Here is a 26369-nt window from a genome sequence, read left to right as displayed (position 1 = left end):
GGTGGCCAAGTGTGTCCAATCCAAGAGAGATGAATCTATAGGACTATATGGCCCAGATCGCATATCTAAGTTTTATGAGTAATAAAGTGACATACTGATTAACATCCTTCTGCTGAATGTTTGGGTAAATCTCAAACAGTTCTTAACTTAATCAGCTTGGGGTAGTAGTATTAATTTGGCAAGCTAAAATCATGGCAAACATCACATTAGATACCTCATATTGTTTTCATTCCTTTATTCAGTCTTCATCCAACCAATAGTTAATCGCCAGAAAATGAAAGAGACAGACATGATTACTACTCTACACTGAGTCTATATTCTGGTGGGAGAAAACAGAAAAAATCAAGTAAATTATAAGTTAAATAATTGTAGTTGTGTTAGGCACAATGATGGCTCTCCAGAGATGCCCACATTCTAATCCCCATACTCCATGAATATGCTGTTATATGGCAAAGGGGAATTAAAATTGCAGATGAAATAAAAGTTGCTAATCTACTAACCTTGAGATGGGAAAAAAATTTTCTGCATTATCCAGTGAGACCAATATAACAAGAGAATTTTAAATGTTGAAGAGGAAGGCAGAAGACCCAGAGTCAGAGTGATGCAATGTGAGAAAGACTTAACCAGTCTTTTGCTGGCTTTGAAAATGGAGCAACGGACCATGGGCCAAGGAATGCAGGCTGCCATTAGAAGCTGAGGGGGAAAAAAAAAAAGAGTGGATTCTCCACAAAGGACCAGAGCCCTACCAACTCTTTGATTTTAGTCCAGTGAAACCCATTTTAGACTTCTGGATATAAGAATTATAAGATAATACAAACTTCACAAAGAGGCAGTATTACACCCACTGAGGTTTATCCAAGGTATGATTCTTGCTAACTGAAAACTTTTCTCAATATCTCACCATGATGACTTGAAGTCTGATATTCGACTTTGGCAATTTTTAACAATCACTGTGGGATTGAATTTAAAAAAAAATAATAATACATTTGTGTCTTTTTGAGCCACTAATCTTGTCATACTTGTTACAGCAGCAACAGAAAACTAACACAGCAGCAGTAAGTTCTATAGAGACATCTGTAATACTAACACACTAGAGTGTAACTTGGAGTGAGATCAGTGAGCTACCATGCATGTGGTAGTTCAGATAAGCTGGCTAAAATTTTTAAAAATATTTCTAATTTTAATCCTTTTAGAAGGTCTATAAACTTTCCTGCTGGTCACATACCCCCATAATGACTATGTTTTTTCCACTGGATACTTTGGGAAGAGTACCTAGAGCCTATGAGATTTTCAGTAACCAACAACAACTTTGAGATCCTCCCCTTTCCTCCCACTAAAATGATAAATTTTTTAAAAAGCCTTGTATGTACTGTGCACCAGCCGATTGTACCACTGGAGCTATGATGCTAAACATCACTAATCATCAGAGAAATGCAAGGTCATCAGGGAAATTCACATGATAAAAATATATCATTTCATCCAAGTCAAAATGGCTTTTATCAAAAAGACAGAAAATAACAAATGCTGGCAAGGATACGGAAAAAGGGGAAAGCTCATACACTGTTGGTAGGAATGTAAATTAGTACAGCCACCATGAAAAATAGTATAGAGAAGCCTCAAAAAACTAAAAATAGAACTACCACATGATCCAGCAATCTCACTGGTGGTTATATATCCAAAAGATAGGAAATCAATATATTGAAGACATATCTACGCTCCTGTTTATTGCAGTTCACAATATCCAAGATATGGAATCAACCTAAGTGCCCATCATGGATAAATTGATAAAGAAAATGTGATATTTAAATACAATGGAATATTATTGAGCAGTAAAAAATGAAATCCTGTCATTTACAGCAACATGGGTGAAACTGGAGATTATTATGTCAAGTGAAATAAATCACGCATAGAAAGACAACTATCCCATGTTCTCACTCATATGTGAGCTGAAAAAAACCTGATTCTGTGAAGGTAGAGAGTAAAATGGTGGTTACCAGAGGCTGGGAAGGGTAATAAAGAGTAGGGAGGAAGAGGGTTTGGTTAACAGGTACAAAAATATAGCTAGATAAAAAGAATAAGATCTAGTGTTTGGTAGACTAAGAGGAGACTATAGTTAACAATAATTCATTGTATATTTAAAAAAACTAGAAGATCTAGAATGGTCACAACATAAAGAAATGATAAATATTTGAGATGATGAGCATCACAATTACCTAGATTTGATCATCTCATATTGTAAGCTTGTATCAAAATGTCACATGTACCCCATAAATATGAACAACTGATGTGTATCCATATAATTGTTTTTAAAAAATAACAACACAAAATAAAATTAAGAAGCTTAATTGCAGCCGGGTGCGGTGGCTCACACCTGTAATCCTAGCACTTTGGGAGGCCCAGGCGGGCAGATCAGGAGGTCAGGAGATAGAGACCATCCTGGCTAACATGGTGAAACCCCATCTCTACTAAAAATACAAAAAATTAGCCGGGCGTGGTGGCGGGCGCCTGTAGTCCCAGCTACTCAGGAGGCTGAGGAAGGAGAATGGCATGAACCCAGGAGGTGGAGCTTGCAGTGAGCCGAGATTGCGCCACTGCACTCCAGCCTGGACCACAGAGCAAGACTCTGTCTCAAAAAAAAAAAAAAAAAAAAAAATGTACCAAAGAGTAAAGAGTAAAGATAAATTCAGAAGATATTTTGAACAAACAATAAAATTATTTCCCGCAAAGACTTCCTGCAAGTTTTTGCAACATCTGTAGATGATCAATTAAGAATGGCCCAGGGATTCCACTATAACCAAGTGCTAATTCAAACTAAATGCGTTTGATAATGCTCATGAACCTCCTTTTACTCTGCTATTTCCATAAACTCTTAAAAAAATTTAAGTTGTGCATGTAAACTTAGTTTAATTCTGGTCTCCTTTGGTAGGATTGGGTTCTGAAACTGAAATGCTTAATCCACAAATATCTTTCTTTAATGTTTACAGAATTTGATAATCGCTTTGTACACTTACTTCATAAAATTACAAGTGTCTCCTTTACACTTTCCTTTTTATTTCCTCAACATTAATAACATTTTTAGCTTTTCCTGTCTGAGGTTTACTGGAACATTCACATATTCAAGTAAAGATGTTTTGAGAGAATTTCATGCAAGATAACCTAAGGAAATCATTTTCTGACAATTAAAATTCAACCAGGAGCTCATTACTGCTATTATAAAAAGAGGATAAAAGCAACTGATCACCACTCTATTGAAAAGTTGAGATAAATAACTGCTAGCCATAACTAGAACATTTGATTTAACTTTTAAAGTTTTTTATAAATTCATTACCACAAAGAGGAACTTTTTGTCTTTCATGTAACCTAAGGTAAAGAGCAAGGAGTAATGAACAACACTGACTACTTTATAGTAAATACATGACTGGGAATTCCCAAGGCAAATGTACAACCCTGAAGGCTACTAAATTTAGGAGATTTAACTGGGATGAGAATGGCATTTTCACTGTCATCAGAAATACTGACAAATTAGATGGTTATCATTTGTTACATTAAAAATCAAGACAAATTATTACAATGAAAATATTTATCTTTTCATGTACACTGATCCTGTACAGAGAAAATTATACTTTTTTTTTCATTCTTAGAAGCTAAAAACCAAACAGTAACTAATTGAGATGAAGACTTCTGTCTCACCAGGCCATTGGTTTATAGCCCACCACCTGGATCTGACCCCAGGATGTTTTCCCAGCTGACAAGCCTCATTCCCACATGCAAGAGAATTGCCCCTTAAGAGCCCCTGGCAAATTTTTCATACTGTGTTTCCCTTAAGGTTTTAATAAAAGAAATTATCTTTACTAACAATTGAAATAATTGTCTTTACTTGTTCTTTTCTTCTTCCCCTATCAAAAATAGTGTCTTAACTCTTGAGTAGTGCAGACCCAAATTTTCATTTAAAGAGGGTAAACGGAAATTTCCTAGAGCTATGTCATAAATATCCTAGAGACTCACGTGCTATCTGTAAGAAGCCGTTATTAAAAATACGGAACATAACAGTCAGGCAGATTATATGGCTCTTCCTGCCTTAAAATGTCATCTGTTTTTAAGTCGGTGAAATATTCCAGTTGTTGAAAGCCATAGAACATGTGGCTTACAATAGTTTTAAATGAACAGAACTTCTTTAGAGAGAAGTTTGTTTTTCCAAAAGTATCTAGAAGAGCTTTGGGACCCATTCTCTGACAATCCCTCCTATATGGGCCAGCATTCTCCTCCCATGGAGGACTTTTGTAAGCCTGAAGTGTATTGGTAAAATCACAAGCTATGGAACATAACAGAATTATGATCACCTCTCTACTCCATCATGTAATAGCTGGGAGACTAGAGCAAGCAAAAGTAACACCTCCAAGCCTCAGGCTCTTAGTAAGTAACTTTAATGGTGAACAAGATGGCCTTCATAGTCCCCTAAGCCCTTCTAAATGTTAAATAAGACTGCAAGCCTCTGACATCCCTTTTCTTAGAGCATTTAGTTTAGAAACCCTTCAATTGTAGATTTCCCTTGCTCCTTTGAGATGTAAATTTTCTCCCAGCCTCTTTCCAGTTTTACAACCTAGGAAGATCTTCTCAATCTGGGAACCATTCCTTTGAAATGTAATCATCAAAAAAGGTAGTGTCCCTATGTATAATGTCCCTGTATCCCAGTGTCTATCAGAGGGTAAGAGCTTAACTTTGATAAGTGGTAATTAGCAAACACAGATGACCTAATCACATTGACCAACCTCCTTCCCACAATAGCTTAGAGCAGTGGCAAAAACAGCCTGCCTTTTTTCTCCAAGAAGTTGAGTTCAATCTTTCTCCTTATTGAACTAATAATCTTAACTTCTCTTGAAACAATTTGAATAAAATCTTTCTTGTCTGTTTAACTGTCCTATGCAATTTTTATTTGACAAGAGTTGTTATGAGAATTAAAGTAGCATATGTAAAATACTCAGCATTGCATAAAATGGTTGCTTAGTAAATGTTACTTTTTCTCAGACCCCTCTCTTTTGAACCACAGAATTCTTCTCTGAATGGAGATCCTTGAAAACCCAAAATGTCTCTTTTCAAAGATCAGGTATAGTGGTGTGATATGGCAGTTGAACAACTTAAAAAAATTCCTTGTGTGTTTGCTGTTTTGTTAAATGGAGAAACAGGCTGAAGGAGCATATCAGCAAGTGCTATTTCTATCCACTGAGCCAATAAACAACCTGGCCAGAAAAAGCAAAAGGTCTTCAATATTAACATGAATTTCAACTACGGAGTGAAAATATGTCCCCAAAGTCAAACTGCTAGTTTCTTCTTTAGGAACTGACAAAAATCAAGAGGTAAGAATATCTACATGTCATTACATCAGGAGGCCCGGTGATGACTTGCTTAGCAACTATCAAAGGTAAAATCGTGAAGTCCATTTTAATCTAAAGGTAATACAGAGTTAAACCAAAGAAAACCTTCTTTCAAGTAGCTCTCTGAGCACAAAAGAATAAAATTGTCATCTTCATTAATATGAAAATGGTCTCTTTCTCTTGTTATTATTTACTGGGATCATTTGTAAGGCCATTGGAAGCCATTTTTGTACCCATTTAATTAGATTACATGTCTCCGAACTTTGTTATATGACTGTTAAAGCACAATGATGAAAGATACAATGTGAATTTTTGAGTAAATATGTTTTTTCAAAGGTTTCTGTTATGCCATAAGCAACCAGTGATATACCAAGCTTTTTGCTGTTAGAATACTTCATATTTTTTAGGCTCTCATGTGTTACAATTTTTTTTCTATCCACATCATCTTGTACCAGGCTCCAGTTCAAGTTTATTAACTGACAATATTGATTTCTACCAATAATTACTAGAGTCAGAGAAGAGCACTGTGAATTGTTTACAATTACTATCTTTCATATTAAACGTACATTCAAATATACATAGTGATCATAATGATTATAATGTTATTAACTTATATCCTGAATGTCAGAAAATGATTTTTATTGTCTTAGCTAAAGACCACAAAAACACAAGAATAAAAATTTAAATTTTGTTGAAGCTAGTGTGGAAAATATAAGCTGATTATAAAGAAAAAACATAATGAACAGAAAATATCATTTGGATATTTGATATTGAAGAATATCATTTTCCTTAACACTGAAAATTGACTTCTATTTCCTTAGAATAAAAACTTAAAAGATGAACAGATAAACTTTTTTAAAAGCACATGTGGAAAATACTGATATATATGTTTACTAAAATTTGTCAACATGATATATAGAAAAGAACTTGAGGGAGATCATGAAGAATATAACGTTTCTGGCAATGTTGGGATATTTTATGGGATAGTTTAGCTTAACTGCACCATCAGAAAATCTGAATAAAAGCTATAAATGAATAATTTTCATATAATTAACATAACATTATATATACATAATCACTTTAGAATTACTCATACCTAAGCATATTACTGATACCTAAGCAATATTCTTTGAATGCAAACAATTAAAACTTTGCTCTTTTGAACAATTTATTGTAGAAATGTACTCTCCTTTTTTTTTTACAATGGACATTGAGCCAGTGAATCACACAAACTTTAAGTGTTAAAGTAATGCATGGAAGTCATATATTTCCCACTCTAAACTAATCTTAAATGGATCTCTACCTCAGGAATTACTTCTTAATACTGCATTAAATTAAAAAACGTTTTAATGCTCCACGTAAACTTTCTGAAATATAAATTTCTAAGTACATTCTTGTCTCTTACACATATGGTGAAAAAATGCGTAAATAGGCTTCATGAGTACTGACTATATGCTGTCTCAATTAGGACAAAATAATAACAGATGTGCCATTCTCTGTATTGTATTATTTAATTATTGTTAATTCTGCTGATATACTAGAATCACCTGGTTCATTTGAAGCCTACTGATGTCTGAGTGCACCGTAAAGAGATTCTGATTTAATTGGTCCAGGTTGGGGATCAGGGTGTGAAGCTTCCCAAGTGATTCTGATGTTTAGGGAGGATTATGATTCATATTGGTATATAACTGAAAGCAAAGAAATAAGGCTCATGAGTTTTAAAATACTCTTGAGTACATTGGTGCTCTAGTTTCTATACCATAAAATGCTAAGAATTTTTAGAACATATATTCTTAGATTTGCTCATCTCTCCATCTGGAAAATAAAATCACGTTCTCTTTGGTGCAAATAGTACAAAACTTATATAGAAACCCTGCATTCTTTCAGGCTTGCAACACATCCTTAGGCCAGGAAAGGAGGGAAAAAAAGAAAACAGTCTCAAGCCAATGATGTCAGTTTCCCACACTCATAGAAACCAGGCCTCCCCTCCATCCATCCCTGCCCATTTCCAAGATTCCAGATTGGTTGGGAACTCAGCTTTCCATAGCACTATCTGCTCAGAATCTAGAAGTGTCTTTTGTCCTTCTCCACCACCAACAAAATTTTTGTTTCCCATACCCCTTTTTTAAAAAGCTGTTTTCTACAGAGTTATGAAAGGAGCCTGTGTTCTCTTAAGAGAAAGCTTCTTTCTTATGTTAACTTCTGTGTTTGAATTTTGACAATGGAAAAACAAAGAAACAAAAGCCCCAAATTCTATTTGTCTACCTAAGTCCAGCTGTATCATCAGTATCTAAATCTTTATAGAAAAGCTCCCCAAATACCTAGAGACAGTACATACTGACAAATCCAATTTCATCTCTGTGTACAAAGAATTGGGGTATATTACATAATCGACAGCTATTTATGTGGGCCTTAAATTATAAGAAATCTGGAATAACTTTCCTCATTTCATGGATTAGGAAATCTATAAGGACTAACCTTTAAAACTGCAAGCTAAGTAAATGTCACACTTTTTAACCATCAATAAGAAAACTCTCACACAGAGAACCAGAGACATAAAAATAGTATTTTCAAATCTCACTCCAATCTCTTCAAACATTGCAAGGAACAACACATTAAATAAAAGCAACAGACAAAGCCATGAGAATAGGAAAAGATAATCAATAAAGCACTTTACATCTGATTGTTCATTCTGTGAATTCAGTAAACAAATACATATTGGGATGGCAGCTGTATCTTTACCAAAGTGATTGCATCAAACACGAAAGAAACAATGCTGTGTATTCAATGCACAGGATAGCACTCCCCAGGAAATGAAACAATATGAGGCTTCAGTTCACTAGGCTTCAAAAATAAATTTGATGTATGTCAGGCCTCTGAGCCCAAGCCAAGCCATCGCATCCCCTGTGACTTGCACGTATACGCCCAGATGGCCTGAAGTAACTGGAGAATCACAAAAGAAGTGAATATGCTTTGCCCCACCTTAACTGATGACATTCCACCACAAAAAAAAAAGTGTAAATGGCTGGTCCTTGCCTTAAGTGATGACATTACCTTGTGAAAGTCCTTTTCCTGGCTCATCCTGGCTCAAAAAGCACCCCCACTGAGCACCTTGCGACCCCCACTCCTGCCCGCCAGAGAACAAACCCCCTTTGACTGTAATTTTCCTTTACCTACCCAAATCCTATAAAATGGACCCACCCTTATCTCCCTTCGCTGACTCTCTTTTCGGACTCAGCCCGCCTGCACCCAGGTGAAATAAACAGCCATGTTGCTCACACAAAGCCTGTTTGGTGGTCTCTTCACACGGACGTGCATGAAATTTAGTACCGTGACTCGGATCGGGGGACCTCCCTTGGGAGATCAATCCCCTGTCCTCCTGTTCTTTGCTCCCTGAGAAAGATCCATCTACAACCTCAGGTCCTCAGACCGACCAGCCCAAGGAAGATCTCACCAATTTTAAATCAGGTAAGCGGCCTCTTCTTACTCTCTTCTCCAACCTCTCTCACTGTCCCTCCACTACTTTCTCCTTTCCACTCTTCAATCTCTCCCTTCTCTTAATTTCAATTCCTTTCATTTTCTGGTAGAGACAAAGAAGACACGTTTTATCTGTGGACCCAAAACTCCGGCGCCGGTCACGGACTGGGAAGGCAGCCTTCCCTTGGTGTTTAATCATTTCACGGACACCTCTCTGATTATTCACCCATGTTTCAAAGGTGTCAGACCACGCAGGGACGCCTGCCTTTGTCCTTCACCCTTAGCAGCAAGTCCCTCTTTTCTAGGGAAGGGGCAAGTACCCCAACCCCTTCTCTCCTTGTCTCTACCCCTTCTCTGCTTTTCTAGGGGAAGGGCAAGTACCACTCAACCCCTTCTCCTTCACCCTTAGCGGCAAGTCCCCCTCAACCCCTTCTCCTTCACCCTTAGCGGCAAGTCCCCCTCAACCCCTTCTCCTTCACTCTTAGCGGCAAGTCCCACTTTTCTACAGGAGGGGCAAGTACCCCAACCTCGTATCTCTGCGCCCCAATCCCTTATTTCCATGCCACGACCTCTTATCTCGGCGCCCCAATCCCTTATTTCCATGCCCCGACCCCTTATTTCCGTGCCCCGACCCCTTATTTCCATGTCCCGACCCCTTATTTCCGTGTCCCGACCCCTTATTTCTGTGCCCCATCCCTTATTTCCACACCCCAACCTCTTATCTCTGCACCCCAACCCCTTTTCCCACTTTTCTGGAAGGTAAGAACCCCTGAACCCCTTCCCTCCATTTCTCTACTCTCTCTTTTCTCTAGGCTTGCTTCCCTCACTATGGGCAATCTTTCACCCTCCATTCCTTCTTCTACTCCCTTGGCCTGTGTTCTCAAAAACTTAAAACCTCTTCCATTCACACCTGACCTAAAACCTAAATGACTTATTTTCTTCTGCAATGCCACTTGACCCCAGTACAAATTCGACAGTCGTTCCAAATAGCCAAAAAATGGCACTTTGAATTTTTCCATCCTGCAAGATCTAAATAATTCTTGTCGTAAAATAGGCAAACGGTCTGAGGTGCATGACGTCCAGGCATTCTTTTACACATCAGTCCCTTCCTAGTCTCTGTGCCCAGTGCAACTCATCCCAAATCTTCCTTCTTTCCCTCCTGTCTGTCCCCTCAGTACCAACCCCAAGCGTTGCTGAGCCTTTCTAATCTTCCTTTTCTACAGACCCATCTGACCTCTCCTTTCCTCTCCAGGCTGCTCCTCGCCAGGCCGAGCTAGGTCCCAATTCTTCCTCAGCCTCTGCTCCTCCACCCTATAATCTTTTTATCACCTCCGCTCCTCACACCTGGTCCGGCTTACAGTTTCGTTCCGTGACTAGCCCTCCCCCTCCTGCCCAGCAATTGACTCTTAAAAAGGTGGCTGGAGCTAAAGGCATAGTCAAGGTTAATGCTCCTTTTTCTTTATCCCAAATCAGATAGCGTTTAAGCTCTTTTTCATCAAATATAAAAATCCAGCCCAGTTCATGACTTGTTTGGCAGCAACCCTGAGACACATTACAGCCCTAGACCCTAAGGCCGTCTTATTCTCAAAATACATTTTATTACCCAATCTGCTCCCGACATTAAATAAAACTCCAAAAATTAAATTCCGGCCCTCAAACCCCACAACAGGATTTAATTAACCTCGCCTTCAAGGTGTACAATAATAGAAAAAAGTTGCAATTCCTTGCCTCCACTGTGAGACAAACCCCAGCCACATCTCCAGCACACAAGAACTTCCAAACGCCTGAACCACAGCGGCCAGGCGTTCCTCCAGAACCTCCTCCCACAGGAGCTTGCTACATGTGACGGAAATCTGGCCACTGGGCCAAGGAATGCCCGCAGCCCGGGATTCCTCCTAAGCCGTGTCCCATCTGTGTGAGACCCCACTGAAAATTGGACTGTTCAACTCACCTGGCAGCCACTCCCAGAGCCCCTGGAACTCTGGCCCAAGGCTCTCTGACTGACTCCTTCCCAGATCTTCTCGGCTTAGGCTCTCTGACTGACTCCTTCCCAGATCTTCTCGGCTTAGCGGCTGAAGACTGACACTGCCCGATCGCCTCGGAAGCCCCCTAGACCATCACCGACGCCGAGCTTCGGGTAACTCTCACAGTGGAAGGCAAGCCCGTCCCCTTCTTAATCAGTATGGAGGCTACCCACTCCACATTACTTTCTTTTCAAGGGCCTGTTTCCCTTGCCTCCATAACTGTTGTGGGTATTGATGGCCAGGCTTCTAAACCTCTTAAAACTCCCCAAATCTGGTGCCAACTTAGACAATACTCTTTTAAGCACTCCTTTTTGGTTATCCCCACCTGCCCAGTTCCCTTATTAGGCTGAGACACTTTAACTAAATTATCTGCTTCCCTGACTATTCCTGGACTACAGCTATATCTCATTGCCGCCCTTCTTCCCAATCTAAAGCCTCCTTTGAGTCCTCCTCTTGTATCCCCCCACCTTAACCCACAAGTATGAGATACCTCTACTCCCTCCTTGGCGACCGATCATGCACCCCTCACCATCTCATTAAAACCTAACCACCCTTACCCCACTCAAGGCCAATATCCCATCCCGCAGCACGCTTTAAAAAGATTAAAGCCTGTTATCACTCGCCTGCTACAGCATGGTCTTTTAAAGCCTATAAACTCTCCTTACAATTCCCCCATTTCACCTGTCCTAAAACCAGACAAGCCTTACAAGTTAGTTCAGGATCTGCGCCTTATCAACCAAATTGTTTTGCCTATCCACCCCGTGGTGCCAAACCCATATACTCTCCTATCCTCAATACCTGCCTCTACAACCCATTATTCTTTTCTAGGTCTCAAACATGCTTTCTTTACTATTGCTTTGTACCCTTCATCCCAGCCTCTCTTCGCTTTCACTTGGACTGACCCTGACACCCATCAAGCTCAGCAAATTACCTAGGCTGTACTGCTACAAAGCTTCACAGACAGCCCCCATTACTTCAATCAAGCCCAAGTTTCTTCCTCATCTGTTACCTATCTTGGCATAATTCTCATAAAAACACACATGCTCTCCCTGCCAATCTTGTCTGACTGATCTCTCAAACCCCAGCACCTTCTACAAAACAACAACTCCTTTCCTTCCTAGGCATGGTTAGCGTGGTCAGAATTCTTACACAAGAGCCAGGACCACACCCTGTAGCCTTTCTGTCCAACTTGACCTTACTGTTTTAGCCTGGCCCTCATGTCTGCGTGCAGCGGCTGCCGCTGCTTTAATACTTATAGAGGCCCTCAAAGTCACAAACTATGCTCAACTCACTCTCTACAGTTCTCATAACTTCCAAAATCTATTTTCTTCATCATACCTGATGCATATACTTTCTGCTTCCTGGCTCCTTCAGCTATACTCACTTTTTCTTGACTCTCCCACAATTACCATTGTTCCTGGCTCAGACTTGAATCCGGCCTCCCACATTATTCCTGATACCACACCTGACCCCCATGACCGTATTTCTCTGATCCACCTGACATTCCCCCCATTTCCCCAAATTTCCTTCTTTCCTGTTCCTCACCATGATCACGCTTGATTTATTGATGGCGATTCCACCAGGCCTAATCGTCACACACCAGCAAAGGCAGGTTATGCTATAGTACAAGCCACTAGCCCACCTCTTAGAACCTCTCATTTCCTTTCCATCGTGGAAATCTATCCTCAAGGAAATAACTTCTCAGTGTTCCATCTGCTATTCTACTACTCCTCAGGGATTATTCAGGCCCCCTCCCTTCCCTACACATCAAGCTCGAGGATTTGCCCCCACCCAGGACTGGCAAATTAGCTTTACTCAACATGTCCCGAGTCAGGGAACTAAAATACCTCTTAGTCTGAATAGACACTTTCACTGAATAAGTAAAGGCCTTTCCTACAGGGTCTGAGAGGGCCACCACAGTCATTTCTTCCCTTCTGTCAGACATAATTCCTCAGTTTAGCCTTCCCACCTCTATACAGTCTGATAACAGACCAGCCTTTATTAGTCAAATCAGCCAAGCAGTTTTTCAGGCTCTTAGTATTCAGTGAAAACTTTATATCCTTTACGGTCCTCCATCTTCAAGAAAAGTAGAACGGACTAAAGGTCTTTTAAAAACACACCTCACCAAGCTCAGCCATCAACTTAAAAAGGACTGGACAATACTTTTACCACTTTCGCATCTCAGAATTCAGGCCTGTCCTCAGAATGCTACAAGGTACACCCCATTTAAGTTCCTGTATAGATGCTCCCTTTTATTAGGCCCCAGTCTCATTCCAGACACCAGACCAACTTAGACTGTGCCCCAAAAAACTTGTCATCCCTACTATCTTCTGTCTAGTCATACTCCTATTCACGGTTCTCAACTACTCATACATGACCTGCTCTTGTTTACACTGCCAGTTTAGACTGTTTCTCCAAGCCATCACAGCTGATATCTCCTGGTGCTATCCCCAAACCGCCACTCTAAACTCTTGAAGTAAATAAATAATCTTTGCTGGCAGGACTTTGCTGAATCCCATTAGGCACTCTCTAATCAGATGTCCTGGGTCCTCCCAATTCTTAGACCTTTTATACCTGTTTTTCTTCTCTTATTACATTTAGTTTTTCAATTCATACAAAACTGTATCCAGGCCATCACCAATAATTCTACACGACAAAGTTTCTTCTAACATCCCCACAATATCACCCCTTACCACAAAATCTTCCTTCAGCTTAATCTCTCCCACTCTAGGTTCCCACGCCACCCCTCACCCTGCTCGAAGCAGCCCTGAGAAACATCGCCCATTCTCTCCATACCACCCCCAAAAAGTTTTCGCCGCCCCAACAGTTCAACACTATTTTGTTTTATTTTTCTTATTAATATAAGAAGGCAGGAATGTCAGGCCTCTGAGTCCAAGCCAAGCCATCGCATCCCCTGTGACTTGCACGTATACGCCCAGATGGCCTGAAGTAACTGAAGAATCACAAAAGAAGTGAATATGCCCTGCCCCACCTTAACTGATGACATTCCACCACAAAAGAAGTGTAAATGGCTGGTCCTTGCCTTAAGTGATGACATTACCTTGTGAAAGTTCTTTTCCTGGCTCATCCTGGCTCAAAAACACCCCCACTGAGCACCTTGCGACCCCCACTCCTGCCCACCAGAGAACAAACCCCCTTTGACTGTAATTTTCCTTTACCTACCCAAATCCTATAAAACCGCCTCACCCTTATCTCCCTTCGCTGACTCTCTTTTCCGACTCAGCCCGCCTGCACCCAGGTGAAATAAACAGCCATGTTGCTCACACAAAACCTGTTTGGTGGTCTCTTCACACGGACGCGCATGAAAATGTAAATGCTGAACATAACCATACTAAAACTATTAGAATTTTCTCACTGGGAAGAAAACTCATGTAACTTTGTGTGTTTATTCCAGTAAGTGGACAGGTTTAGGATGGTTTAAGGAGAATGCCATCTGTACAATTCCAGTTGCAAATTGTATTTATCTCTTATATTTTTATCTTCCTGTCTGACACGGAGATCATTTGCCAGCAGGGAGTACTCATTCTTGTCCCATCTACATCACCATAGTGATTGGGACGGAGTTTAGCATGAGATGGATCTTTAAATGTATGAAATTGAATGACTAAATATAAACCTAACTAAAAGCCTCATCCTCAGAGGAACATTTATACAAGGGATCTGTCTCTCAGAAATCCCTCTTATCAGCTATATGCTTCCTGGGAGGAAAAAGCAACTTTTTCTCCAAATAAAGTCACTCAAAGTAGACAATATCTTCAAATTTGTTTTCCTTTCAAACTTGTTTTTAAAAAGTCAACATAAATATTATAATCTAAGTGATAAAAGTGTAACTAAATATTCATACATTAATTTAAGGGCCTAACTTTTATTTTCTTGGTTCAGGTCAAATTTTAAGCACAATATATTAATTGCTTATTTCTTTCATAAACTATTTATTTAAATAGATAAAACATTTATATGTATTTGTCAAGTATAACATGTTTTGAAATATATATACATTGCGGAATGGCTACATTGAGCTATTTAACATATGCATTACTTCACACACATAACATATTTTTCTGGTGAGTGTATATTTCTTAATTTTATTTTTCACTTCCTCTCCTGCTTTTTGTTGGTTACAGCATTTTACATCATTAGCTCAAATTTTTTTGCTTACCTCTTCTGAACCAAGATTCAGATACTAACACACCACTTTGTAGCAGTCCATCTTCTCTAGAGAACCACTTTGTTGGAAGAAATAGGAATATATTTTATCTCAAATGAGGAAACTTACATTTCTGTGCATGTGGTTTCACAAGTTTATTCAGCCTATTAAGAGGTCAATAAAGTGAAGGAATTCAACTTAATCATTTTAAATTTCTTCAACTTGAATACAACTTGAATACAAGAAACTATATGTTTCTTGTTAGTAAACGTAGGTATGGTAAGTGCTGCCTTTAATAATACTGCTAATTTAAGAAAAAGATGCACACTACAAAAGCATATTTAATTACTGTTTTTTTCTATATATTTTGTTTTGTTTGTGAATTTTTACCTGTGTTGTACTCATTATACCACTGTGGGTTTTTTGTTTTTGTTTTTTGAGATGGAGGCTCTCTCTGTCACTCAGGCTGGAGTGCAGTGGCGCGATCTCGGCTCACTGCAACCTCCACCTCCTGGGTTCACACTATCCTCCTGCCTCAGCCTCCTGAGTAGTTGGGACTACAGGCGCTCGCCACTACGTCCAGCTAATTTTTTTTATTTTTAGTAAAGACGCGGTTTCACCACCTTTGTCAGGCTGGTCTCGAGCTCCTGACCTCGTGATCCACCCACCTTGGCCTCCCAAAGTGCTGGGATTACAGGCATGAGCCACCGTGCATGGCCGGTTATATATATATATATATATATATATATATATATATATATACACACACACACATATATATAAGTTAGAATAAGATTTTTTTTACAAGTTATGATAAGACTCAGATAAATGGTGAAAATCTACAAAGCAAGGCTTACAAAATGAAGTTATTTCAGGCTGGGCCATAAATCCAGGAAAAGGTGCAGCAAGGCATGTCAGGGGAACAGTAATTAGACTACTCAGCTGGAGCAGCCTTCTCAGTATTGGGGTCGCTAGATTGGGAGATTATTAAGATAGACTTTGAAGTGTTTTTGTTAGGACTGCCAAGACCAGACGTAAGAATTTTAAATAGCAGATAGTCCTAAACCATCAAAATTTTTGGATTGAGATGAAATGGCGAGAGGAAAGTTTCTCCATTGGGTATTGGCAGGATGGAGTAGAAACTAAGGCAAGAGGTCAAGTGAGCAGGCAGGTGGGAAATGCAACTTTCAGAAGGGAGATTATAAAAGCCCATCTGAGGACAGTCATTGGGAATGACTTTACAAAGGAAGACATGGCAAAAAGTTAAAATTACTTAGATTTAAAAAAATGAGAGATTGAAAAGCTAACTATAGCTGAAATTTGGAGTTTAGGTAATCAGAAAAATTATTGAGAAGTCATATGGAGGAGCTAATTTTAATATTAATTCTCTAATAACTGATAAGTCCACTTAGAAAAAAATCTGTTTTATAAGGCCCAGAACTTCAGTACTGTATTTTCAATATCACATAAGATATAGTCATTATTTGATACAACTATAAAGTTTTTAAAAAAGATAAAATAAATCAATCCAAATACTCCATTTTTGTCATAAAGGGTGGTTTGAACGGGTAGAAAATAATAGTGCCAGATGATATTTTCGGACTTTTATTGGCAATATTCATATTGGTGAATGTATGAAACCATAAATCACTGTAACCATAGGACTCCAGTTCTCAGTCCTTTTGAAATGCACTTCACTGAAATATGTATTCAAATATATCACAAACTTTTATGTTTGGTCAGAATTTTTAAAATATCACTGAAAAATTAAGTTTTAAACCACAAACCTAGATATTTTTTTAAAACAAAAGATGGTTTATTCTTGTATGAATATTTTTAGAAGATGTAAAGATGACTAGTGTATTAGACTTTAATTACTTTCACGAATTATACTCTAAATACATTTATTCATGTGCTATTACAAGTTATTGTAATTAAAACTAGGCTACACTTGTCAAAACAGTTTAATAAACCATGCTTTTTGTTTCAGTTTTCTTAGAATTCTATCATGCTCATTTGCCGACTTTCTAATTCACAAAATGTAATCCATCAAAAATGAGACTTCTACAGATGAATTGGTAAGGTTCTAAGAGAATTATTAGGCTTACCTGATAATATAAACTACAAAAATATCTAAGTAAAATGATTACTTTATAAATAAGATGAAAACAATATCATTAGCATCAACTAAGGCAAATAAAAAACAATCCACCATATTAACAAAGAACACGAGTAATTTGGTAAGAAGTGTCACAAATTAATAAGAATGATTTGTATTTGTTCAAGGTTTTACTCTTAGTATTTTCACATTCATTAAGTAATTAGGACCTCATAACAACATGTTGGCAGGTGGTGTCCTTCAAAGGAGGAATACAGGTGAAATTGTTAGGAAACTGGGTGGTAATAGAAGATAGACAATTAATGTTACCAGAGAAATAAATATTTAGAAATAAAATGTGTGAAACCATGTAATTTGAGGAACGAGTACAGGACCACGACCTTGTGAAGGATTAGATAAAATTAAGCAGGGGTAATACATATCATTTCTATAAATGTTACTACAAGAAAGACATGAGTTGAGAAAGAATTGAAGTTTGAGTAAATAAAGGAAACAGAAGATACAACTGACCTTAACTATGTGTGTAACCCACTCTGTGTTAGCAGAAGAGCTTTTATCCCATGCAAATAACACAGTAAAATTTAAAGCAAAACATTGAGTAAATAGTAATTTCCTATGAGACCATACATAGTCTAGTTAGCACCAATCTAGAAGATATTATAAAAGTTTGGGAGACGTTTCTGACCTATACAAAGAATGAAGTAGAATAATTTAGTGGCTCTGTCTATTCAGTAACTCTGAAGCCTGCAGACTTGTTGAATTCTGAAATTGCATATCCGTTTTGCCTCATCCATTTTGCATTTCAGCATTGCTGTCTAGGAAAGAACTGAAGCTTGTAGTCCCATTGCCTTAGAAGTTCATCTGGGGTTTATGTAATTGTAGCATCCTTCTGTTGATATTGTTTATTACATTGTAATGGAGGAGTCCAGGTGATCTCAGGATACATACTTAATGACTCAACATCCCCATTAGGTGGAAAGAGTGGCACCATTATCTACGTTTTAAACCAAATCTCAAACCTGGTTGAGTAATTCTATCAGGAGCACTTAAGATCTAGAAGGACTGAGACTCAAACACGGGCTTTCTTGTTTCGAGTTGATATTTTTATCCAAATACATTGTCCTCTAGATTAATATTATATATACATATATCATAATTTACATCATCACGGTCCTAAATTTCTGTAGTAAGTCATGATATTTATTTGGCTATTCTGGAGAGATAAGTATGTATCTTCAATTTAGGTTTATGTAATATTTGGGGGACAATTCATTTAGGAACTTAATTATAATTGAAAGATTTATTCAGAAACTTGACAACTGAAAATTTAGTATGCAATTCTAAAGTGTTTAAATTAAAAATGCCTGTTGGTGACTATTCTCAGACAGAATTCAAATATGGTTGTTAAAAGTTGTAATAAAACTCAATTCTCATCATATTAAATGTTGTTAATTCCCCCCACTAAGCTTTTAGCAGGGTTATAGTAGATTCATTTCTATCTGTGTTTAAAATAAAATGGCATCCTAGTTTATGGTGAGGTTAAGTGAACATTAGGTAATATAAAAAGAAAGTCTTCAAGAGTCTATAAAATATTCAAATTATTCAAACACTAAAAAATTACTCCTTTGAAACTGTGATGGGTATGACTTGGGCCCACACCCATATGCACATCTCCTTCCATTTCTGGGCAAGGGGACTACAGACAAGACCATGTGACTAGCTTTGGCCAATGACACATGCAAGGGCGTCAAAGCACCAATCTTTGGTGCATAAATCTTAACTGATGTAAAAGCGCCAGTAAGATTCTCCAGTTGCCCCTTTCTATGTTGTGATGATCCTCAATGAGAATGCTGGATTCCCAGAGTCAACACAGTCTTTACTTTTGAATGACTACTTGTGAGACTCCTGCTCTAAAGATCCTCCCAGGCTCAGGGTGAACTCTGACAGAGTTCATAACAAAGAACTCAGATGTTTTTGAGATACTGGGGTTATTTGTTACCATAGCATACAGCCTAGTCTATCTTGGCTAACACAGAAATACGTTTAGTTTTCTACGTTATATCTCCCAACAGCCTTCTAAGGCAAATTCCAGAAAACGATGATGTTCAGCTCTACAGATTACCTGTACACAATGCAGGATCGATGTTTTTAGGTGGTGCTGAAAGATGGTGAAGAATATGGATTGTGGAGGCAGACTGCCTGACTTATAATTCCGCTTGACCACTTGTTGGCCCTAAGATCATGGGCAGCCAGTTTCCAATACCACAGTTTTCTCATATGTAAAATGTGGATAATAATTGTGTCCAAGACATTGGGTCGTTATGAAGGAAAAAAAGATGTTTTGAGGAAATGATGTTTTATATTCACGTAAAACCCTTCGAAGAGTGTTTAGAATAAAGTAAGCCCTTGATAAGGATTAGATAGCATGTGTCTTGCTGCCATGAACCCTGACCCACTTGAGGCACACATTGTTTTATTTAGCTGGTCTAAAATCCCTTTGATTGGTTAGGATAATTGACAATTATATTATGAAATAGAGGGAAATCATATCCATAGCCTAATAACAAAAGTATAGAAATGCTTTTATTAGAGAGAGTTGTAAGCACTCTTTAGAGGTTCCATGGAGCAGATCTATTGCTACTTTTGGCTTTAGGGGTCAATGTTAAATAGATGAAATTCACAAATGAAACACCAGTGTATGATAGTGACAGAGTCAGGGTCAATGGCATAATTCTGTGGAATCAGAACTTCTTAGGGAAAAGATCCAAAATAATAGTCTTTGAACTTAGAGAAAAAAAACTAAAAGGTGAAGCCACTGGTATAATACATGAGAAAATGAAGCTTTCATTATTCAGCAGCTGATTCATTTTAGATGGTAGCTAAATTGCCTGAAATCCCTTCATATTCTGCAAAGATCAAACACATAAAGAATGTCAAAACAACATTAGGTAACCCCTTTCAAGCGTCAAAATAACTGATCAGAATAAAGGAAAGATTTACGAAGTTCGGGGCTATGAAGAACACAATTAAGTGGCGATATTGTGGAGAGAAAAAGCATGCTGAGTCATGCTGGCAGCACAAAATGCCAGCCCAACACTTACCAAGGGGCAAATTTTGGCAGAATATTGAAACTGAGGTCTGGAATTTCTACATTTGTAAATAAGTGTACTAATTCCCATGTTATATATTAGTATTAGAGATATGTTAACTTTGAGAAAGAATATATATACCTACATTTGATGAGTCTAGAAGTTATAAATTATAAGCAATATTTCCTCCTTATTTTCCCTTTGTCTTTACACAATTCCATACCTACCATGTCGATTTAACCGTATTTTAAAGAGAGTTATTTGTAAAGCTTCTTTATATTACACTTCAGATTTTTTTTCCCCAATAGATCAGAATGATAAATACAAGTGCTTCAAATGAAATGACAGCCTACATAATTGCTACTCCTGATTCAAGATAAGGCTAACTGCAGTTTTATGTTCAACACTACTGTGTGCCCTAATCGCAGCATCACATCTGCCATTATTTCAGAATCATGTAACTTGAAGAATTCGAAGACTCCAAAATGTTTACTGTAAACATTTAAACTTATCGCAGTTACACATTGACCCAGAAAAGGTGATGTGATTTTGTGAAAATGTCTAGTAATTGATGCTGTGCACTTTATCTACTTTCGTGATATGGCTTTTTATAGAAATTTATTGCTCATAAATCATTTCCCCAGTTAGAAATCATCAGTATTTTATCAAAGTATATTACAATGTAAACTTTTGCTACAACTTGGAACATAGGCTATAGCAAAATGTGCTGGGGACAGAGAATTAGAAGCAAGTAACGAAATCTTCAGGATAATTACATGACTCAGCATCGCATTATCACATAGAATCCATGGAAAAAAAATTCAGTCACGGCAGTGATTCATGACTTGATCACACCATTCCTTGTGCAATTATATGCAGAACTACGCAGATTTTCCTCAAAGAGCACCCAAAAAGAGCTATAGTTAGACTCTGTAGATTCAAGGTCTTGTATAGTTTCAGAGACTGTGAGTAGCTGCTGCTCTAGTCATGCTGATCTGTCCACAGAAAGCCATATCGACTGTATCATATTCCTTTATTCATTTAATAATTAGGATGCAGTTATAATTCAAACACAGGATAATTTAGGTTAATTAAAACACTTCTGCTGATAGTAGATTCATTTCTTCCAATATTATTCAATGAATGAGGGAAGAAATGGATATAATAACGTCAAATCAGAAGAGTGAAAAATTTCTGTTTTTGTATGCCCTTGTATTTTTGTGAACATATTTTTAGATTTGGCTTAAGCATGACCTTAAAAATGTGTTTCATTTCCCTTTATAACTGCTATAACTATTGGTAGGTGGAAGATAACTTTGGGCAATTTTTATTTTCTTTTCAACTTTCATCAGTAGAAATACAACAAAGCAAAAATGGGAAAATCTTTGTCTAAAGTAAAAAAAAAAAAAACCAAAACACCCTGTTTATTCCAATTTAATTAATGATTACCATGCCTTTTGAAATATGTCCTATTTTTACAGTATGGATATTATCATATTATTTTATTTAAAATGAAATGTATTACCATTTTACATTTTGTGGAAACATCACCTTCAAAGGAGTATGAAGGCTGGCTCTGTGATAAACGCTATGTGTAAATAAAAGTGTTCAAATGCACATTGTTAACAAAACGTAGTTTCAAGTATTTGAGGAAAACATTTCTGTTTATGGTCTTTAGGAAGAGGAAATATGTACTATATTTTATGATGATTTAACGGATGATGTGTAGAGCTTGCACTTCAACATTTACATTTTGAAGCAATGTTGGCTGATTGCAAAAACTGTGCTGCCACTTATGACACTTTAATTACAAGTTTGCAGACAAATATTATGACGCTCTATGTTAATTGCTTTCTGTTTTACAAGTTTGTATATATGCAAAAATATAACTAAGTTCCAGTGAATGTGGCAATATTATCACTTGGGCAAGAAAACATATTGGCACAATATATTCCATGCATTAATAAAAAATGAAATAGCATGGAGTAAATAAATTCAAAATAAGTCCTAAGAGTGCTGTAATCTAACATTAAATGTTGATTATAAATAAACTGTCATAAAAGAGTAAGGTCCTTATTAGCAAGGTCAAAACTATAACATTTGGGGGATGGTATTTAACTCACATTTCTAAGCCAGCAGTTAGTTAGTTATTTATGTGTTGAATAAAAACAAGTGTAGTTTTGGTATATGTCACCAATCACACAGAAAAATATGGTCTTTCATGTAGAAGCTTTGCCTATACTTAGAGAAAGAGAAACGGATTTGGAACACTGAGATTGTTTCTAGGTGTCTGGCTCAATATCCTTACTCAACCAGCTTGAACGATTAAATTTATTCATCTTGCTTTATCGCAAGGAAATTATCTGTTCTGTAGGTGATGTGTGGTTGCTAGAAAGCTCTACCTTGGGATCAGGCTTGGATCCCCGACATCAAAAAGTGTCACAGTCTTAAACTATAGGGTGATTATTAGGTCACAGTAACTGGTGGAAGAGGAAAGATGAGTTGAAGAAAGAAAACTGCATGTCTTCTACAACTGTTTATAATATTGAACGGTCTAGCTTTTGATAGACATGTGAAAGGAAGTAATTATTTAACCCTAGAAATATGATAAAACCCTGGCTTTATTTATATCAAGACTAAATGCATGCATTAAAAAGTTAAGAACACATTATTTTGGTATTTAATAAGTCTATAATTTACCTGGCTCATATCTATTAAACATATTAATAATACAGATAACAAATTTTAGATTATGGTCTTTCTTGATTATGGATCTATGTTTTGTAACTTTCTGATTAGTTTAAGTCGGATTATTTTGCTTTCATTATCTTCATGTCCAACACCTATGAAACATAACGCATGCTGAGTAAATATTTAACATGACATTCTGTTTTTTACTCATTTGATTGTTCCTTCAAAAAATAAGGCCTATTTTCTTTTTGTATTCCATCTAAAATATATAATCATTTTTAATAGGAAGCTGTCAAAAACACTATTCAAATTACCATGATCTAGCTTGAAAAAGGCAGGAAAGAAATACGATTGAAGGCTATCTGCCTGTGCAAAGATTACAGTTTTGAGATCAAAAGCCAACTATTCATAAAAGTCATTGGATTCTTTATCAAGTTATGCCATAAATACATTTCCACAAAAGATGACTCCCCCTACTCTTACCACTAATGAACCAATTTTGTTTTCAGGAACCTGTCCTCATCATAACTCTAGGGGAGAGAAACTCATTTCCAGCTCCAGGACAAAATATCTCATCAGTTGAAATTAATAAAATTGGAAGTTAAATTTGGACCATGGGTGGGTAAAGTTTGTTAAGTTGGTAGATAAGACGGAAGAGGAGGATTTTTATTTGATGTTAGAAGGAAAGATTTCTTCTCTTTCTTTTAGAAGACAGCAACAGCCCATGGTATCTTTCAACTCTGAGGGGGAAAAACTTATGCCAAATGCTGAACACATCCTGATACCAGAAGCATTCAGATATCCCCCTATAATTCTCCTATAAATGTGGGTCCACTTGGGGAGGCAGAGAGCTTGCTAATGCAGGAGGCAAAACACCCTACAGCCTCAATATAATAGTTTAGGATACATCCTGGAAGAATGCTGAGTATGAGGAGGGCTTGGCAACATAGGGAGAGTTCAACAGAAGGCTCTTGAAGTACCAAATGGAAGTATAAAATATGTAGTGTGTAAATTTTGATTTAAGATGTGGAATATGATATTTCATTTAGAAAATTCTGATATACACTCACTGTAACTTCTCCAAACTCTGTCAGATTTGCTGCCCATATTGAGGAATGTTAAGTGAGATTAAATGAACCACTACTTCATTTTAATTCTGAGGAACATTTGCTTTTGTCATTATTTACTATTGTTTATTGATTTAACAATATTTCCACAGACCAAAGTATTTTATTACATATATAGCTGAGCATGTAATTCATAATTGTATAATATAGAAAATAAACTTCTTGGTATTGGCCTCAGCATTTAATAATGAAAAACTAGTGACAAACATCTTTAGAAAAAAATAATAAAATAGTCCTTCAGTATTAAAATTTCCTAGTAAAAAGCATTAGATCAAAGTTAAGAATATGACATGTTAATGCATAGATGACTTAGGCATAAATAAAATGAATCAAATCCCAGCTCTTATAGTAAATCAAAATAGGTGAAATCTGCAGGTTCACAGTTTGTCATAGGTCAATTGCAAAAACAATGCATCATTCATATTTTTCATCATTCTGAGGTTTTTAATGATACAACATTTAAAATAATGCATACCCAGGATATAAGCAATGTGCTGCATACTTACCAGGTGATTTTTATGCCACTTTGCTGAATGCAGGATTAATATATTTGGGCTTTTTATTGCTTGAGTAGAAAGTGCTCATTACTTATTTTATGTTTATAATATAGAAAATTAAAAAAACAATTTTTTTAATGGCATACATCACACGGTTGTAGTGGTTGACTTCCTCAAGATCGTCTTCTGTGGTTTTGGTGCAGTGGGAGGAGGCACAGTTGCAGGTCTGATAGGGGGGAAGCTGTTACTGTGGCTTATTCCCATTCCCCCATTTTCTAGTGGGAAAGGAGGGAGATGGGGTGTAGGAGGGAGGGGAGGGCCTTGGTGAGGAATCTTTCCTGGTGGGTGGACAGGTTCGCTGTGTAAGTGGACCTCCCTGTTTTTTATGTTATACCGGGTATCACAGTCAGGACAATAGCCATGGTACTGTACTTTTTCATTAAACCGAACTCGTTCTCGAGGCCCTGCCTGGGGACATCTGTCTTTTTCAGGTCTATGCATCAGAAGCTGGACTGGAGCCTTGTCCAAGTTACTGTTGGGTATGCAGCAGATATCTCCATTTGGAATTTTGTTAGGTCCACCTGGTAAGCCTCCATTTCGTAGAAGGTTGCCATTGGTTTTTACAGGATTGGCAGTTGGAACCACCCTTTTGGGGTCTTCACACTTCACAGGTGTCAACCTTGGAGGAGGTGGTGGAGGGTTTGGCTTTCTCAGGACCGTGAGGATAGCAGATGGGTGTGCTGGGGGTTTAATAAGCGGTGCATTAGCCTGCACTTTGATCTTCTCTAGGCTGGAGGCTGTTGTGCCACTTGAGCTACTATTCAGCGTGTCCGTTTTGGAGCTGTCAGTCATCTCATCCTCCAGCTGTAGGTCAGAGGTCAGGGTGTCAATCTGGTCAACCACCTAGTGGAAAGGACAAGGTAACTGTTTTGAAGAATGACCCAAACAAAGTATACTAGAAACAATTTATTTTTGTCTAGGGGAAATCTGCTATGGAAGCTTTAACTGATATTGAACTGAACATTCCATTGCTGCTTGATGTTTTCAGTCAATAAATTTACAGAATAGTGACCATCACACAGAGGACCAACTGTATGATAATGTAATTTAACATGCTTAGAACATAACATATGATTTATATATACATTCTATTTCTGACTCTGATATACCCACCCATAAAATATGAAACCTGATGCAGGAATATAACTGATTTTTAAAAATAATCAGAGGGCATTTCCCTTCTGCTTAACATGCAGAAAGCTGTAGGAGAACATTGCTTCCAATCTTGAAATTTAAAAAAAAGATAATCTGCAAAATCATAAATTTTCTTGAGACCAACAGAGACTTGACCTCACAAGGCAACCAAATGAACTCAACTGTCGAGAGTTTCAAGCCCTCCGAGGATATACAGAAAACATCAACGTTCAACCTCTAGAAAATCACAGGAAAAAAGGCAGCAACCATCAGAGTGAATGAAGAAAGCAACTAAAACTTTGATGACTAATTAAAGGTTGAATATGTGCTATTATGACAATTTAGAATCCTTGGGAGTCTCAGACACAGTATCATCTGTACTCACTCATGGCCTCCTTTACACAGACGTCTCATGCTGAGAGGAGGAAAGAGATGGAAGAGAGCCCCTGGTGGGCACACAGGCACAAAACCCCATTTACTTCTCAGACTGTTCTCCCTTATAAAGCAGAACCTTTACTGGTGCAGTAGCAAGAAACCCTCCAACCTGTAAGACACAGGCAAAGATATTTTGCTTCTGAGAGAGGGTAGAAGCAAAAGCTGTCTCGCCTTGG

At 37.6% G+C, this 26369-nt stretch overlaps 1 protein-coding gene and 1 non-coding gene across 11 annotated transcripts in view; one reads left to right on the top strand and one right to left on the bottom strand.

Annotated features, from left to right (window-relative positions):
• PRR16 (proline rich 16) overlaps positions 1–26369 on the bottom strand; it is a 388847-nt gene that overhangs the window by 84018 nt on the left and 278460 nt on the right. For 8 of the 10 annotated variants that reach the window (XM_054684538.2, XM_054684539.2, XM_054684537.2 and 5 more), the window contains one exon: positions 15867–25467. In XM_054684538.2, coding sequence (XP_054540513.2) covers positions 24712–25467 — 756 coding nt within the window. In that variant the 3' untranslated portion in view covers positions 15867–24711. Of the gene's footprint in view, positions 1–15866; positions 25468–26369 lie in introns of those variants that run through there. The other 2 variants (XR_008548073.2, XR_010156987.1) reach the window with 1 other exon arrangement.
• On the top strand, positions 816–956 carry LOC112209399 (U4 spliceosomal RNA). Its single transcript, XR_002944127.2, has one exon. It is a non-coding gene; the product is annotated as a U4 spliceosomal RNA (small nuclear RNA).

The sequence above is a fragment of the Pan troglodytes genome, chromosome 4 (assembly GCF_028858775.2).
Source record: "Pan troglodytes isolate AG18354 chromosome 4, NHGRI_mPanTro3-v2.0_pri, whole genome shotgun sequence".
In the NCBI taxonomy this organism is placed as follows: domain Eukaryota; kingdom Metazoa; phylum Chordata; class Mammalia; order Primates; family Hominidae; genus Pan; species Pan troglodytes.
Note: the sequence above shows the minus strand (reverse complement) of the source record. Positions and strands in the feature narration are given on the sequence as shown.